Source organism: Sitodiplosis mosellana, unplaced genomic scaffold (assembly GCF_009176505.1).
Source record: "Sitodiplosis mosellana isolate CC-2019 unplaced genomic scaffold, AAFC_SMos_1.0 Smas_scaffold_4771, whole genome shotgun sequence".
Taxonomy (NCBI): Eukaryota; Metazoa; Arthropoda; class Insecta; order Diptera; family Cecidomyiidae; genus Sitodiplosis; species Sitodiplosis mosellana.
The window spans coordinates 1-11,833 of record NW_022600013.1 but is presented as its reverse complement, the minus strand read 5'-3'; the positions used below and the strand labels follow the sequence as shown (position 1 = coordinate 11,833).

Sequence of the window (11,833 nt, the reverse complement as noted above, 5' to 3'; positions counted from 1 at the left end):
GCCAGCTGTAGCCAAAGTGCAAACAATGACGCGAAATGTATATAATTCCTTCAGAGTTGGAATCGTGAATAGCGCTCTGCACCAATTTGAATATGGCAGGAATCGCTCATCTAATTTCTTTTTGTCATGAGAAGATGTATACAAACGTATTATTTCGCTATTGTTGAAAATGGGTATTAAGCGCTCAAGAATTTCGTCGCAGGCTGTATTAGAGCTTGAGCAAACCAGAATATTATTCTCTTCTGATAAACCTATGATCTCTTCGATTGCCGCCACTACCGTTCTGGTTTTACCGGTCCCTATTTTTTAAGAAATATTTGTTAGTAGATGTACAGTTGAAGAAAAACCTCTAACTAAACAGCAAACCTGGTGGGCCTATCAGCAGGTAAGGTAAGCGGCCGCTACTTCTTTTTGCAATATTAATCACAGCTATTTTTTGCTCATCGTTGAGATTTTGTGCCAGTTCACCGCTGAAAATTGTAGAAAAATATATCATGTTGGCTGGGTCAACTTGAGCAAATTATGCTTATCAAAAAAATGTATCAAAAAAATCGAGCAAAAACGTATTACCCTATGTATTACCTGAGGTTATAATTATTGAAATGAATACTGTTTTCACATTGATGAGATTGTTGATTGACATTAAGATATAATTGATCATTGATCAAACACTTAAAGAGATCATGTTGTTTCATCCAATGTAACGCGTTGTGTTGGAGTAAAAAAGTCGTGCGATTGGAATGAAATAAGATATCATATTTAGTGACATATACTTCGCTGGAAGCTGGGGTTGAACACTGCTGTATAAGGCCGTTTATTGATTCTTGATCGGCACTCAGGGTAAAGTGTATATATTCACTTGTGTTATAGGTGATTTGACCCGGAATTGATATGGCTTGCCCAGACTTTAGCGACTTCACTGATTGAAGGGACGTCCTCAATGTAAAATGCGTTAGGATTTTGTCTTCAATTGGTTCAATCAATTTTAATGTTTGACGCTTGAATAAAGTTAAAATTGAGGTTAAAATAAATTAAATTTTAATTGAAAAAAATGAAAACTATTAGATTTAAAAAAAACTTACATCTATTTTGAAGCAAAATGTACTGGGAACTATATTGTTTGCATCTTTCGCTAGGTGTTTTGTGTAATGCTTAATCAGAACGCCCGTGCATTTGAATTGGTGAAATTTGGCTAATTCTACAGCTTCTTCAAAGTGAATTTGAATAGTTCGGCATTCATAATACAAGTCTTCGTTTCTTCTTATTCGTCCATACTTCAAAATCATTGTGAGCAGATTATAGTTTGGATTTGTGCAACTACCAGTTCGCTCCAATGTTTCGATATCGTCAGGAACTGAATATGCATCGAAAAATGGAGCTACACTAAGTCGGCCATAATGTTTCTCTTCAACTTCAGATTTCAAGAACATCGCACCGTAAGGGCTGTTGTTACCTAGGTTGTTACTCAGATTCTTACTGTAACATAATCTGTGCTTTTCGCTAGGGTTTTCGTGTGGCATATTTACATTGTCTGAGCATAGGTTTGAGTTATCTGCTTTACTATTCATCGTAGCATCCATTTGTTTTAATATACTCCCCAACACATCATGATTTTGTACTTCACTCTTTCTTTTTGACCTTTTCCGTTCCAATCCAGGTTCCAACCATGACTTTTTTCTGATCTGTTTCTCTTCATTTGCAGAAAAACATATTGCATCAGCCTGAAATTTGACGAATTGTATATTTTTTTAAACATTTCAATACTAGTCTCAATATGATTCCTTGTATGAATGAATGCTGAACATACAACTGAATTGTTGACTTTACACGCTTTTTCGTTATTCTTTTTGTTTGTATTGGACAATTTTCTGGATTGTGCTTCCGTCTTTAATTTTGGTTGAGGATTTTTGGTGATTTTCCTTCTGTCTGCATGTCTAGTCAAACCAGAACGTGAAACGTGTTGCGCCTCCTGTTGGTTTGGATCCAAGCCGATGCTACTAGTGATGGTATGTTCTGGACTTGAATCAAATTTCAGTCGTTTAACAATTTCGCGACGATTCGAATGGCTCAAAATCACACATGGATCACCACTAAGGTCATTCTTTTCAATTTTCAATCCAGTAGAAGAACATATTGCATCAGTGTTAGCCTAAAATTAAATATTTTGAATATTTTTCAAACATTTCAATATAAATGCTGAGCATACAACTGAGTTGTTCACGGCGTCTGTCTCTAGGTCTGTCTTATCCACATCCATGTTCTCCAACCCTGGGTCCGTCGATGAATCAGCATATATCGCTTTTGTAAGCTCATGATGTGTCTTCTTTTGTAGTTCAATTTTGTTGTGATTAGGTGAAATCACTTTGAGTGGTGTGAACAGTAGTTGAGGTGATGTAGACAAGCTTGGAGTCGATAAAAGAGAATTTATATTCGATACTGTATTTGATGTCCATGTTTGCATTCCAAAAATTATTTTTTAATAAGCAAGTGTTGATTGAAATTCATTTTAACTGAAGGTACTTACGGTGGCGTTGAATCTGGGAATGCAAGGATAACATCTTTGTTTATTATATCCGTGTCATGTTCCGTCAGTTTATCCGGATCTAGATCCGGATTACTTTGGCCAATTTCTTCATCCACTGGTTGCTTAGCTGGACAAGAGCAAGTATTTGGATTGCTGCATTGTCCACCGTTCAAACTGTGTAAATTGCAAACAGCTAAAGACGGAAAATAATATTGAATTTAAAAATGTGGACAAACCAATCGCTCAATATTCATTGAAGTAAAATCTTACGTTTGCAAGTGAGAGTGTCAGCATTTTGAGTTGGCTGTGTTGCACTGTACCAATTGCGTTGGATGCAAGTCAATTCCATTTTTGTTGTTCCACCCGGCAGTACAAAGCTAGGTACAAAGTCTGTGCCACAAGTGACTGTACATTTGTCCAGATTACAATTCGAAGTGGCCGCATTTTGTAGAACTGGCTTTATTGGATAGCCTTCTTTGTATTCACATTGATTGCCTTCATACTTGCTTGAACATGAACATTTATTTGGCCCAATACACTGTCCACCATTTTGACACGATGGAGTGCACACAGCTGGAAAAATACGATTTTTCACTTTATTTGTTTTTCTGCCAATCTTAAAATAATTCGATTGCTGGAAATGAAAAGATCTTACGTTGGCAGCTCGGTTGAAAGCTTTGGCTAGGTGTTTCTGGTTTCCATATATGCTGTTCGCAAGTCATATTCATTGATGTTGTCCCGTCCGGAAAGGCATGGCCACTGGTACAAGTGATGTTACATTGTTTTCTACTAGGTTTTCTATCACAATTTAATATTGTATTCGGTGATTCTGGTTCGGTTGGGCAGTCTTTTTCAGATTCACAATGATCGCCTTCGTAGTCACTTGGGCATGTGCACTTGTTTGGTCCAGAGCATTTTCCTCCGTTTTTACATGGGCTAAAGCAGTGGGCTGAATACAATAAAAAAAATTATTCATGACATTTATTCATGAAAAAACAGAGCCTTTGAAATTGAATCTTACGGGTGCAATTGAGAGGGAGTTTTTGATTCGATTTTGACTGCCAAACACGTTGTACGCAAATCGATTCGACTTCGGTCGAACTATCTGGAAATGCGTATCCAGCCTCACAATAAGCATTACATGTTTCAAAATCGCAGTTCGATGATTTTGCATTTTGGATTGATGGCTTCGTTTTACAGCTTTTTTCATGTTCACAATAGTCGTCTTCATAACCTTTCAGGCATGAACATTTATCTGGTTGATCACATACACCGCCATTTTTACAAGGTTGATTACAAACAGCTGTGGATTCGATCAAATATTAATAGATTTGAACGATACATTAGGTATTGAAAAATACTCACGTTGGCAACCCAATGATACAGCTTGATTCTTCTGAATTGGCACGAATCCACCATTTTCACATTTCAAGTCTATTGATGCAGAACCATCCGCAAATTTGTAGCCAGCTTTACAAGTTATTTGACAATCGGTTTGAGAACAGCTCGGATCCGAATTAAGGATATTTGGCACAGTGTTACACTTGTCTTTGTCAAATCGAGTCCCGGCAAAATTGTGCTGCTCTGGCGAAAGATTCAAAGGTGCGGCATAGTCATGGTCATACAATCTAGCATCGTTATTGATTAGAACAAAGCCATCAAGATCACTAAAATCTAGACTCAAGTCATCAGACTCTACTAGAGACTCTATTGTCTGTTTTGCAATTTGTGGTACGGCCATAACAACATGGTCTCGTGTTGAATCTCGTGATTCAACAAAACTAGCATCAAAACCACTTAAATCATCATCACATTCTACTTTTTTTTCGTCATTCGCGAGAACTAGTGTCGACCTAGGTATTACACTTTTTTTTAATTTTTCGTATAAATTATCGACTTCGTTTGCATTGATTTCGTAGTCCCGTGAGCGATTTTTCTTTGTGTTCAAACTTTTTTTATGTTTTTGTTCATGTGATTCTATTTCACCAATCTCAATACATCTGTATAAACACACAATTCCGGGTGGCATAGCAACTGTGCAGCCATAACGTCTATTTATCATTTGCTGAATTCGTTTTTCTTTGAAAGTGAGATCCATGTTTTGAGTTTTATTTTTTTTATTTATTTCATATTCAATATTTACTGCGACTTGGTTCTTCTAGTGGTTTTTGTTTTTGTTTACACCGGCTTTCTCTAGGGATTTCAACTGACGTTGACATACACGCTGTCTAGCACGCTGTATTTGACTAGGTATTTGACACTAGTACTTACCATAAGTGCGCGGCACTTAAACATCGAGTGTTATAAACTGTACCATAAACTAAACATAATTTCGTGAGATACTTCGTATGTGATTGTTTATAGAAATAAAAACAATTGAAAATAAATGTGGATTCTGGTTTCTAATAATTTTTTATTTCATGCATAACCAGTTTTCAAAGATTCGTTTGATACAGCGCGTTAACCAAAAGTACGTGGCACTTAAACCAAGACCTAAACATCAAATTTATTGGTATTTATGTTGATATAAAAATTTTCTCGGAATTTTTATTCAGAAAATAAATCAATCAAGTCACATAGATTGTCAACTATATTGTCACAATATCAGTTCATGTTTATATTTACTAATATTTATATCAAGTATACTAAACCTGACGAAAAATAGGTTTAAATCACTCTGGTTCGAATGCAATTGATTTTGCTTTGAATTTTGCGCCGTTGAAGCCTAGGTTGAAGCCTAGGTTGAAGCAACGATAACGAATTTAAAACTAACTTTTAATAGAAAAAATACTTTTTTCAAGTCGAATGCTTATGTATATGCTAGTGTGTGTATAAATATTACGTTAAATCTAGCGTAAAATATCACGTTGAGTTACTATTTCAGTTCCAATTGAATATCACTTTTCAGTTTGCTTTTCAGTCTGGTTTTCAGTCATTTCACGTTGTTTGGATTGACAATATGCTTTAATTGATATCTCAACTGCAGAAACTCTGGCTGCATTGTTATTCGATCGAATCCGCATCAAATCTAGAAGAAAAAAAAATTAAATTTTGATGAGTTAGTAATGAAAAATCTGTGTAATTTTCCAAGTAATTTCAAGTTACCCAATACGAAATCCATTGAATTCGAATCAATGTTATTTTCCAATATATCACTTGGAGAAACAACTGATAGAAAAACAGCCAATGCAAACCGAAAATCCAAGTCCAAATTTGCATTTGATGGTGGTGTATTCCATTGCCAAAGTTTATCAACAACATTACGTTCGATTTGAATCAGGCGGTTTCCGATTTTAAAAACGCGACCATGTTTCTAGGTGGAAATCGGGAATATGTGTAAGATGCGATCTAGGGTGAAGTGTGTAAAAATAGTTATACGTCTACTTACTTTTTCCATATATGGTATATCCCCAGAAATGCAATCATTTTTACGTTTTATAAGGGCGTCAGCAGCTTGGTCAGTCGTCGACATCAATGGAAGCAACACGGTACCACTTACACTAGTTATAATGCAATCATCTTCATCTGTGTCCTGAATATTGCTATCCTCACTGTTGTTATTTTCTTCGGTAACTCGATTTTGAATTGGATTTAGATCCAATGGATCTGGCAATGAATTTTCCAATGGACCTTCAATAATATTTGTGGATAGACGTCGAACAAAATTCAAAGAAATTTGAGAATCATTTTCAACATTCTGCAAGTTTTGAATTTCTTCGAGGTGTTCTCTACAAGTATTGAAGAACGGACCAAGCTCTATTTTCATAGGTGTTTTGTTGTTCGAATCAATGATGCTGAAGTTTACAGATTCAGATGTTGGTTCAGATGAATTTAACTCTTCACTTTGAGACATCTCAGTACTAGTCTCAGTATCAATTAATGTTGAGCTTTGCTGCGATCTAGACTGCGATACATCGATTGAGCCTAGGATTGAGCTCACATTATCTGTAATGTTGGTAGAACATCCTGGAAGATTGCCTTCAGTATCTTGGTCAATATTGTTTAAAATGTTGATTAACGATTGGGAATTTTCCAGAGCTAAAAAATAAGATATACGCATATATTATTGAATTTTGTTTAAAAATGAGTCAATCACTAATTTACTTTCACACAAACTAGTGTGTCGTACAGCTGTTGCAGTGATGGTCGTATATGCGGGTCGATTTTCCAACATTCGCAATTCGTCATCACAAAAAATTTCAGCTGTTCTGTCGAGATTGCTCATGGAGTCGTTTAAATTTTCAAAGTCTGAGTTTTCCGCAACAACTCCAGCTTCAACTGGGCCTTCAAAGCTGGCTTCAGTGATGGAACCGGCTGAAAGGCCGGCTGTTGTAATGGATAGGCTGGTCGTTGCAATCGACTGCGATTGACTAGGTGATTGAGTTGTGCTCACCCTAGCGCTCACCTGTGTTGCCATTTGTGGTACGGCCACTGGAACACGTTGATTCCGTGCTGTATTTCGTGATCTGCGGGTTTGTTTGTTTCTGTTTTTTAATTTTTTTTCATTATATACTGCAGGCGGAATATTGCGTCTTCGAGTTTGATAATTCAACGCTGACAATCTATCACCTACAAAAAACATGCATTTTTTTATATTTAATTTACTTCAAAATTTTATTTTTTTTAAGAAAATGGAAACGTAATTAAGGACTAGATCTTAACGGATCTCAAACAAATGCTCAATATTTTGAATATTTAGTCTAAAAACAAACAACCTATTAAAAACAAATTTTAAAATTGCACAGAGTTCCTCGATGGATCGATTTAAAAACTTACGATAAAATTTCTTTATGTGGCAACGGTAAAAACCCTCACGTGGAAATTCGCTAGGAAATTCGTTTCTCACGTTTGCTCCAACATTGATTCGGTAACTGGCAATTGGAGTCCCATTTTCATCAAATGCTTCGGGGCGATCAGTCCAGAATGTGTAGAAATTACGGTTGTGATTGACACCATAATTAATGAAAGATTCGATGTGACCACTCATATGCCGAATCCATGAGTGTGGAACGGTACGATTTTGTTTTATATCGAGAATGTATACAACGAAATACATTATGCTTTATGAAGTTTTTCTAAAAATGGATATATTCAAATATTTGTATATAAATATCGCGTGACATAAAATATAGCATAAAAAAATAAAGAAAATCAAATTACACAATATTCTCAACTTCCTCGAGGACATTTATTTCAAACCGTTCTATTGTTGGGGCATTTGAACTCGTCGATGGTATGTCTAGTAGTATGTTGCTAGATGTGTTGGCATTAACGGGATTTTGAAGATGATCACGGATATGCTTTGTTAAATTACTGATCTGCCAGTACGTACCAAATGTACACGGTATTTCAGTTTTACAAAAACAACATTGCACTACGCACTGTGTGATTTTATTAACTTGACTGAATTTTTTAATTTGATTTTCGCTGATTTCAAAGTTTAACTCATGTTTTTCGGAATATTTTTTCAACTTCAATAAAAGTGACCTTTTATATTCTGTTGGTCCACGATTATCTATTTCTTCTGAATTATTTGTTTTGTTTCTTTTTAGTTCTTTTATTGAGTCAATTTTCTCGGGTAGACTTGAAAGTAAAACTTTATGACCAAGTAAAAAACGGAATGGGAGCGGTTTTTGTTCATATACACTTCCTTTTAGCGTAGAAATCAATTCTAAATTATTTTCAGACAATCTTTCATTAACACTTTGTTCGATGGACTCAATAATTTTATCATTAACTTCTTTGAGGGACAATTCGTTATCAAAACCACAAATATTTAAAATTGCTTTTAGCTCTTTCGGAAATTTAAAACCAAGACAATTTTCTAAATCGATCCAAAGTTTATTTGTTCGTCTGTTCATCTTACCATTATGATTGAGAATGACCAAAATGACATATGACGACCAGTACTACGGCAATTAAGTACTATCTTAAGTACGCGGCACTTAAACTTTATCAAGTGTCATGATCATGAACTAAACACAATTTAAGTTAGGTACAGCGCTTTAACCAAAAGTATCTGGCACTTAAACGTGAATTTAAACGAATTCGCTGATGTATTGTTATTTTTCAAAAATAAGCGTTTATCTGCATATTGGCAGATATCGGCGTACATCGGTCTCTATTGTTCTATATTTTTATGTTGAGTTCACATTAAATGTACACGATTGACACGAATATTCAATTTATTTTACCAATTCACACCAATATACCAATGAATAACGATGAATAGCACCGTGCAACACAAGTTTCTGCACATAAGAAATTCCAATTGCTTGTTTTAGAGGACCAAAAACCAAGCACTTTTGCATCATTAGTTTCTTCGAAACCACGTCTAGATTTTTTTTTATCGATTTCTGTAGTTCTTTTGGAAACCTGAAAAATCAGCGATTTTTGTTTATACTCAAAACATCATTTTTTGCTCATTTCTTGGCTGGTGTTTATTGAAAATGATTGAAAACGATTGAAACTACAATAATACATTGAATTGGGGAAAAAAAAATCGATTTTTTTTGGAAAATTTTGGATTTTTGCTCATTTTTATGGAAAAATTGACTTTTTTTGCATTTTAATCGAAATTTCTTCGCTCTTATCTATTGAAAAGGATAGAAAACGATTGAAATTATAATTCTACTTTGAAATGAACCTATATCGGGAAAAAAAATCTCATTTTTTTTTGGAAAATATTGGATTTTTGCTCATTTTATATGGAAAAATTGACTTTTTTTGCATTTTAATCGAAGTTTCTTCGCTCTTATCTATTGAAAAGGATAGAAAACGATTGAAACTACAATAATACATTGAATTGAACCTATATCGGGAAGAAAAATCTCATTTTTTTTGGAAAATTTTGGATTTTTGCTCATTTTATATGGAAAAATTGACTTTTTTTGCATTTTAATCGAAATTTCTCAACTCAAATCTGTTGAAATTGATCGATTACTACAGAAAACGATTAAAGTTACAATTATACGTTAATTCATACATACATTGAGCTATTCAGAAGCCAGCGCTCACAGAGAGATGGCGCTGAAACCCCATTTTCCAGACGTACAATGGAATATTCTGGAAAAATGGTGATTCAATGATCAGTTTGACAGATCAACTAACAGTTCGACGATCTGACAGCTCTCTGTGTATGATTTCCAACAACTCATTCACATTAGAAATAAATATTCTAATATATAGTACACAAAAAATATTATACCAAATAAAAGTGGTCAAAACTAAAAAAAGTAAAGTGTAAGAGTGAATTGATTCAAAGTTACATTTCACATTGTTCATTGTGCAAAAATGTCGTGTCGCAATAAGAACTCGTTTTGCTATGTGTGTGCTTTATATACGCCAAGTGCTCATGCTCGCTCTATGACAAAAACATTTATTAGCGGCTTCGAGAAATATTTTCAAACTTTGTACGTGACAAAACCATATGCACCAGATATTGCTTGCGAAAACTGCTATCGTCGTTTAACTGCAGTTGATAACAACAAAGAAACAGAAGTTTTTAAAATTGTGCGGCAATCAATTTGGTTTGAAATTGATGAACACAAACCCGATGATTGCTATTTTTGTTTGACAAAGCCAAATTGCTTCGGTTTTAATTACAATCAACGAGAAAAGATTCAGTATGCAGTTTGCGAATCTGTTTTGCCTGCAAAAAATCGCTCAATTGAAATGCCGCAATCTCTGATGCAAATGGCAGAACAACAAAGAGAACTACAACGACAACTACAACAACAACAACAACAAACATATGATCCAATGGAACATTTTGACTACCCTGAAGCTGGTGGTGCTGCTACTTCTTCATATGTTCAAACTACCGGCTATACATCTGAGTATGTGGCATCTGACTTTGTTGGTATACACTTGGTAACTCAGAAGGACTTCGACGATTTGGTTCGAGATGCAGCCATGTCGCAAAGATGTGCAGAGGTCGTGGGATCTCGCTTACAACAATGGAATTTGGTTGCAGATGATTTCTTAGTCACTGCAGCTCGTAAACGCGGTAATACGGCTGAATTTGACAATTTCTTTGCTATGCATGAAGAATCAAAAATGATATATTGCAACGACATCGAATCATTGTTCAATTGCTTTGATATTACACATGATGTGACAGAGTGGAGACTCTTCATTGATGGTTCAACTGCCAGCTTAAAAGCCGTTTTACTTCACAATGGAAATGTCTATCCATCCATTCCAATTGCCTACGGTAGATATCAAAAAGAGGATTACGACACTATTAAATTGATGCTTCATCTCATTGAATACGATACGTATAAATGGCAAGTATGCTCCGATCTCAAAATGGTTGCGATTCTCTGTGGGATTAGGCAAGCATACTCAAAGCATCAGTGTTTATTGTGCAAGTGGGAAGGCCGCGCTGACGATTTTCACTATGGTTTTGAATGGGAAGCTCGAGATAACCGCAGAATCGGCGAATATAGCATTGTTTTCGAGCCATTGATTGATTTTGAATTAGTTATATTGCCACCCTTGCACATAAAATTGGGATTGATCAAAAACTTTCTCAAAGCATTGTACCGCATAAACCCAGACACATTGACATTTTTGATCGGATATTTCAAGAATCAATTGACCCCTGCAAAAGTGGAAGGATGTGGTCTAAACGGGAAACAAACTAATAAGTTATTTGGAAGCGCCGAATTTCTGAACATGCTCTCTCCACTCGAGAAACGAGCATTTTTGGGAATACGCGATGTTTGTGAAAATTTTCTGGGCAACACACGAGCTGAGAACTATGAAGAAATCGTGGATGACATGTTAACTGCATTCCAGGAAATGGGTGTGCATATGTCCCTAAAAATACATTTTTTGCACAACCATTTGGACTTCTTCCCTCCCAACTGCGGCCAATGTAGCGACGAACAAGGCGAGCGTTTCGACCAGGATATTTCAACAATTGAAGAACGCTTCAAAGGGAAAGATGGGACGCATATGTTGGGCGAATACTGTTGGTCAATCTGCCGTTCAACAGACCCCGATCTACATAAGCGCAAAACTCGACGACCAAGTTTTTACACTCCCAAAAAGCCTTAATTCAAAGTAGAATTATAATTTCAATCGTTTTCTATCATTTTCAACAGATTTGAGTTGAGAAATTTCGATTAAAATGCAAAAAAAGTCAATTTTTACATATAAAATGAGCAAAAATCCAAAATTTTCCAAAAAAATGAGATTTTTCTTCCCGATATAGGTTCAATTCAATGTATTATTGTAGTTTCAATCGTTTTCTATCCTTTTCAATAGATAAGAGCGAAGAAATTTCGATTAAAATGCAAAAAA

At 35.3% G+C, this 11,833-nt stretch overlaps 1 protein-coding gene across 1 annotated transcript; it reads right to left on the bottom strand.

Moving 5' to 3' along the window:
• Positions 1–5,305: 5,305 nt before the first annotated feature.
• Positions 5,306–6,941, bottom strand: LOC129572344 (uncharacterized). The gene is made up of 4 exons (XM_055452286.1): positions 6,629–6,941; positions 5,913–6,562; positions 5,630–5,837; positions 5,306–5,552 (listed from the first exon to the last, which is right to left on the bottom strand). The coding sequence occupies exons 1-4, from the start codon at positions 6,939–6,941 to the stop codon at positions 5,422–5,424; spliced, it is 1,302 nt and encodes a 433-aa protein (XP_055308261.1). The 3' UTR covers positions 5,306–5,421.
• Positions 6,942–11,833: the final 4,892 nt, after the last annotated feature.